Source organism: Poecilia latipinna, unplaced genomic scaffold (assembly GCF_001443285.1).
Source record: "Poecilia latipinna isolate Pla-1442-1.1 unplaced genomic scaffold, P_latipinna-1.0 Scaffold4237, whole genome shotgun sequence".
Classification (NCBI taxonomy): domain Eukaryota; kingdom Metazoa; phylum Chordata; class Actinopteri; order Cyprinodontiformes; family Poeciliidae; genus Poecilia; species Poecilia latipinna.
Genome location: NW_015116853.1, coordinates 3,857 through 10,862, shown reverse-complemented (window position 1 = coordinate 10,862; position 7,006 = coordinate 3,857). Strand labels below are relative to the sequence as shown.

General features: G+C 41.6%; 1 protein-coding gene across 1 annotated transcript in view; it reads right to left on the bottom strand.

Annotated features, from left to right (window-relative positions):
* Positions 1 to 5,293, bottom strand: part of LOC106942388 (caskin-1-like) — a gene marked incomplete at its 5' end in the record, with an annotated part of 24,213 nt that extends 18,920 nt beyond the window's left edge. The window contains 3 exons of the mRNA XM_015025659.1: positions 3,253 to 3,354; positions 3,826 to 3,933; positions 5,192 to 5,293. Of these exons, the coding sequence (XP_014881145.1) occupies positions 3,253 to 3,354; positions 3,826 to 3,933; positions 5,192 to 5,293 (312 nt within the window). The remainder of the gene's footprint in view (positions 1 to 3,252; positions 3,355 to 3,825; positions 3,934 to 5,191) is intronic.
* Between the last annotated feature and the right edge of the window lie 1,713 nt (positions 5,294 to 7,006).

Sequence of the window (7,006 nt, the reverse complement as noted above, 5' to 3'; positions counted from 1 at the left end):
TCTGATCTTTCGAACGTGGCGGGGGAGGCAGCCTATCCTCGATCAAGCTAGGTAGCTCGAGGGGGAGAGAGCCCATAGCTAGGAGCGGGGTTGAGTCGGCCATATGGAGCCCGGGGTTGACTGAGCATCCGCTCAGCCGCCTCTCTTCTGCGGTGCTTCCCAGCTGGGAAGCAACATCCGAACCGCTGCTGCAACAAACTGCAACTTGTGTTGGGGGGTTTGGAGATTCAAGTGGCATCTAATGTTTTTTAAAGTAAATTTGATGATTGACTGCTAGTAGTATGTTTTTTTAAAGGGTTCATTGGCTCTAGTGGCCTTTATTTGATAGTGAATTGACAGGAAAATGGGTAATGAGAGAAGGGGGAAAACATGCAGCAAAGGACACCAGGCCGGGAACCGACACAAACATTGATTGACATTGATTATTAAATAATCAATGTCTCCTCCACCCTGTGGTCCCTCGGCGCCTCTTGGTGACTCCTCGTTGCCTATTAGTGACTCTCTCCCCGGTGTGGTGCCCGAGCCTTCCTGCGCTCCGCCTGCGGCTAGCCTGCCCGAGCCACCTCCAGACCCATCTGCCGGTGCTCCAGATTCATCTGCCAGCACTCCTGGTTAACTTGCTCACTGCCAGCTTCCGCCTCTTCGAGGGTTCCTCCTACACAGTTCCCAGCCCCCGGATCCGCCAAGACGGGTGTGTTTCCTGCGCTGTTCCCGGCCTCCGTACTCGCCACCATGGGTTCGTCTCCTGCGCTGTTTTCGGCAGGCCCCGCCGAAACAGGACGGGGCCTGAGTTTATCAGTTTTGTTTCCTGGACTTTCCTGGAGCTGCGCCAAGAAGCTAACAGAAACACTGAAGAGAAGAGCTGCCATCGACACAGTTGCAGCCATACATGTTTTAATGTTACACACTACAGTTTTAGCAAGTAGCTCAAAGTCTCAACAGTTATTGTTGTTCATATGAGGGGTAAAGTTTACCTTCGAGCAAACGCCCCCCAAAGGAACTGCAGTGCCCCCCTTTTGTACATTTTTCTGCCAACGCTCCCTGCCGTCCCCTGGAGGGCGGTACCGCCCCGTTGAGAAACTCTAATCTAGTGACTAAAATTTTTGCTCATTATTCTTCTGCAAAATTCAAATTCAAAAATACTTTATTGATCCCGAAGGTGCCCTATGACAGACTGGTGACCTGTCCAGGGTGCACCCCACCTCTCACCCGAAATGTTTGCTGAAGATAGGTACCAACACTCCTCCTGACCCCACTAGGGACAAGGGTGTACAGAAAATGGAGGGATGGATGGATGATCCCAAAGGGAAACATCTCAAAAGAAGAGAAGCATCCCAGAGCATGATGCTGCCACCACCACATTTGACAAAGGGGATGTTTTGTTCAAGGTGATGTTAGCCCTTTCCCACATATATAATTTTGCATTTTGATCAAAAAGTTTCATTTTGTTCTGGTCTGACCAAAACTCATTCCACATGTTTGCTGTGTCGAACATGGCTTCCGGCAAACTGCAAACAAGACTCCTTGTAGTTTTTGTTTAACAATGGCTTTCTTCTTGCTACTCTTCCATAAAGACCAAATTTGTGCAGTGCATCACTAATAGTTGCCCAGTGGACAGATTCCCCCAGCCGAGCTGTGGATCTCTGCATTTTAGTCACCATGGGCCTCTTGGCTGCATCTCTTATCAGAACTCTTTGTTCAGCTGGAAGTTTAGGTGGATGGCCTTGTCTTGGTAGGTTTACAGTTGGACCATACTTTTTCCATCTCCGGATGATGGATTAAGCAGTGAGATGTTCAAAGCTTGGGAAAGCTTTTTATAGTCCAAGTCTGCTTTTAGCTTCCCAAATTTTCTCCTCAACCCATCTACTGTGTTCCTTTCGACTTTATGATGCAATATTCTCTTAACCAACCTCTGAGGCGTTACAGAGCAGCTAGATTTCAACTGACATTAGATTACACATAGGTGGACTCTGTTTAATCGTCAACAGGTAACTTCTGAGGACAATCGGTTGAACTCAGAGAAAGTGGGGCTGAATAGTACACAGATGATACACAGCTCTATATCACGATGTCACCAGGTGACTCTGAACCCATCCAATCACTGAATAGATGCTTAGAACAGATAAATGTGTGGATGAGACAAAACTTTCTCCAGCTGAACAGAAACAAAACTGAAGTTATTTTTGGACCTAAAGAGGAGGGAACTAGAGTCAACACACAGCTTCAGTTATTACAGCTAAAATCTAGTGATTAGGCCCAAAACCTGGGAGTAGTGATGGATTCTGACCTGAACCTTCAGAACCACATAAACACAGTTACAAAGTCGGCCTTCTATCACCTAAAAAACCTTTCCAGGATTAAAGGACTAATGTCTCAGCACGATCTAGAGAAACTCATTCATGTCGCATTGATTACTGTAACAGCGTCTTCACAAGTCTGTCCAACAAATCAATCCTCCAGCTGTAGCTGATCCAGAACGCTGATGCTGATGTTCTCACTAAAACCAGGAACACCAGTTCTAAAGTCCTTCACTGGCTCCCTGTAGCTCAGAGAATAGACTTTAAAATACTGTTGTTAGTTTATAAATCACTGAACGGTTTAGCACCACAATACATTAAAGATCTGCTGTTGTTGTATCAACCTTCCAAACCTCTCAGGTCTTCTGGTTCTGCTCTGCAACCCCAGAACCAGAACCAAACATAGAGAAGCAGCGATCAGCTTCTATGCACCACAAATCTGTAGCAAACTTCCAAAAAACTGCAAAACAGCTGAAACACTGAGTCCCTTTAAATCTAGACTAAAACTTACCTGGTTAGGGGGAACATAATTGATTAAGAATTTAACGATGGCATTGACAAATGTAATGTTTCGATTGTTGATTCTATGTTGCATGACTTTGTGTTTTTATGATGTAAAGTATTTTGAAATGCCTTGCTATACAAAGAGAATTTGATTATTGAATACTTTTGCACACTGCACTTTCATTTTTTATTTGCCAGAAATGTTTTGAATCATGTAATTTTCTTTGGACTTCACATAAAATTACATTGAAATATGTTTGTTTGTAGTTGTAATTTGACAAAATATGCAAAGGTTCAAGGGGTATGAATACTTTTTCAAGCCTCTGTAGTTTCAAGAAAGTTTGGACCTTACAAAATATAGAGTAACCCTAACCCTAAATTAAACGTGATTCAAAACTGAAGCACAATACTTTTGCTGCCAAAAATTCACACAGCCCTGGAAATGCCTTACAGGTTTGTGGTCAAGCAGCCAGTCTGTGGAGGGCACCTTGCTGATTTCTGACAATAACTTCTTTCGATGTCCAGGCTTCATAACGCCAATTGCCGTCAGATCCTGAAAGAGAAATGTACTTAGACACATAAGGTGCTCACCACTAGCATAAAGTTTTTTTCATAATATAGAAATGATCTGATGCTAGTTTGACATTACTACATGAGTTCCATGTGACATGTCTTCTAGAACATTTTGGTTAGTGTAAGCACCAATGAGTGTCCACTGCCTTTAGTGTGGATTATGTCATATGTGTTTGTTGCTGAAGCAAAGAGAACTGCAACATTATGCAAAAAAATTTGCATATTTCTTGCATCTTCTGGACTTGAGGGAACTAACTGCATCTGCCATTTGTTCTCTGAAATCCTCCTCTTCATGCAGAGTAAAAGTTAAGCAGTTAATCTGTGCTGCCAAATCAGACTGGATAATCTGAATGTGTAATAACAGGTAGATAAATGAAGAATGGCTGACACAGACAGACGACCCATGATGATCCAGGTCCGTGATGGACCGATGAAGAGGTCATGACCTTACCTCAGGGGTCATGCAACTAATGGTGTCTAGATCATATCCTGCAGTGAGGAAATGGGTGGTGTAGAACTGCAGCTGAAACTCTCCCAGCCACGTCACCACAGCCTGCTTCTACAACACAAGACAAAGACACTGCTGACAGGGTTCCTCTAGAGCAGTGTTTCTGAAACCTTTTCAGGCTGAGGACCACTTAACCCATTTAACAGTCACGGATCACCTAACCTGAAATCGTCCCTGCGATAACACATCTTAATATTTATATATAACCTGTAATGAAAATATTAGTCTCTTACCTCATGCACTGTTGTTTTCTTTGTTCATCTTAATGAGAAGAGTGGTGCTGTTTGGGAAATGTGACTGGCGAACAACAAAGCCATGAACATGTCCACTTGGGCATTTTGAGTTAGTTCCAGATTGTGAAAGTGTGGAGTGCAAGCTTTTTAATCCATGAAAATAAAAAACGTTTTTCAATACTACCAAGTGTTGTGTACATTAACAATATTTAGGGCTATTTGTGTTTAACAGAAACAAAAAATCCTTTTCTGCGCCATTAAATATAAAAATCATTAACTAATTTCTAGCAATTGTATTCATTTTATATTTTTAATTAATTAAAAATAAGAATAGTTGTTGACCTGAAAGCAGAGCATTATTCATAAAAAAACAAAGAACAGTTCTGACCAACTGGAGTGATTCCTCCCATTCAAAGGAATCCAATCACTAGTGAACGACAGACACATCAACACTCAGTAGCTCTGACTCAGTTTCCTCTGATCATATAATATTCAAGGAGTTGTTTTCTTTCCACTGGCATCTGCAGCTTTTCTTTTGAGCGATCCAGTTTTAAGTCAGTTTTCCATCATTAATTTTGACACAATCCTTTGGTAACCTAATTATAGTGTTGCACTTTGAACTAACCTCACGTAAAATAAAATGATCGTTCACGTGCAGCACTTCAGGACCACTAGGGGGCGCCCACGGACCATCTGTTGATACTGCTTTAGAGTAGTTTGAGAAAGGCTGCTCTAGAGCCTTTCTCAACACTGAAGTGAAAATATGGCCCCTATGTAGGGTTTATTCAAGATCAATCTAATCCTTAGGTTAACCCTTTAGCTTCCCTAGCACAGCAGTTTTTCAACCCTCAGTTTCAGCTGTCTATGTTGTGACAACAGGGGTGCGTGAGTGGATGAACATGAGGCGAGACAGCCTCTGTCACTCTGCCTGTCTTCATGGTGACACACCCTCATCCATTCAAGTGCACCCACTGAACCCAATCATTATGAAGAACTTTCCTCTCAATCCACTGAACGAGTTCAGGAAAATCAGATCCAAACAGAAAAAAGGCATTTTGTCTTTAATCGTGACTCACTTTCCCATCATCTTCCTCGGTCTTGCGCTCAAAAGACCGCTGCTCGTGGACTGCACGACTGGAAGAGGCTGTTGGATGAGATGAACACACACAAGGGAGAAGTCAGAGATTACTGACAAACAGATCAAATAAATGTAGCAATGCACTGTCTATGGATTGATTCCTTTAAATCCTGTCCATGGGTTGATTTTGAATGAACTAAATTGCTTTGTGTTTGGACTAAACTGCACTAGTTAGCTTTTTCTATGAAACAGGAAGTACTTTATTTTTCAAGTGTCAGAAAAATAAATAGGGCAAATTTGCTTCTACAATATTGGTGAGACTCTTAAACTAACATTGTTGCTTACGCATCTTTTGATTCTGCAGTTAGCCACCTGCATCTGAGGCTCTTAGGATCACATGTTGACTTGTCAACACTCGCCCACTCTGCCTTGAAAAGGTTCTCAAAATCTTATCTTGCCTACTGCACTCTTCGGATGAAGTAACACGATAAGCCCAGATCAAGATAATGCCACCACTATCTTTGAACATCTTTGCTGTGTACCACCATTGAAAAGAAAACAGTTTTATTAATAAAGTGACCACAAAACGTTTTTTTCTTCTTTTTTGGTTGTTTTAGCCCATTTTCTGTAGCACATCACTGTAGCTTCAGGGTGTTTTGAAACCATTTATTGCCACTTAAGGTGTATTATAGGCTGTAATTCATATCCATTAGAATAATATGGGTTACATCACCATTGGTAGTACATAACAATGGCTGTTTTATCTGTGGCCAAAAAGTTCAACTCTGTGTTTGTCAGAGCATTTTTCATTTTCCCAGCAGGATCTATGAGAATTAGGTCCCTTCTTTATAAGAAAATGTTTGCCTTTTAACTCTACTTCTTACACTGCAAGAACACCGAGTCTTGCCAAGTATTTTTGGTTTGGTTTCTAGAGTAAATATCTTATTACACTTGAGATAAGACAAAACTGACTTAAAACACAACTTCTCAGCAAGATGTATATATATGCTTAGTGATGGGTCCAGCAACACCGATCCGTCGGTGCATGTGTCCAGCCCATAGACCAAAACCCGTCTCGGTGCGCATATTGGTTTCAGCAAGTCATGTGAACTGTTTCGAAATGACATTAAAGCGCCAAACTGTGTTTATAAGGAAGCAAATCTGTCATTCTGTCAAAAGCATTTGCCAAACAAACTCTTGATCTTTTACAGAACAGTGTCAACTATGGAGCAGCCTCAAATAAAAGGTTTCCTCAGTGTGGGACCATTTTGATCTTATATTGGAAAATAAATTTGTTTTCATTTTGTTGTTTCATCCGGTTCTTGTCAGTTTCTACTTGATCTATCTGAATCCAAATCCAGCTGAAATTGACTCGTAGTTTACTTTCATATTATGTTCTGCAGGTTAAGTGTCGCATATGTTTGACTAAACTGTCTTATTTAAATAAATCCACCTTTTCAATGTTGAGGCATTATGAGGCCAGGCATGAGAATGAAGTCCCAGATAAACTCAGATATACAGCCATTCTACAAATTACTCAGTTGCTTTTTATAAATTATTTCATATACAGTGATCCCTAGCTATAACACGGTTCACCTTTCACGGTATCGCTGCTTCTCAGATTTTTTTGTAGTTTTTTCCACAGTGTTCTGCATACTGATTGACCGTATGATTGGTAAAAACAGTCTCTGCGCTTCTTCTCTACCTGAGTGCCAATAAAGTTACGGTATTTAATACAGATTGGCCATTCAGGAGATGGAAACTGAAACTTTCAATGCCTGCTGGAAAAAAACTGTGGCCAGAGGCAGCGCAA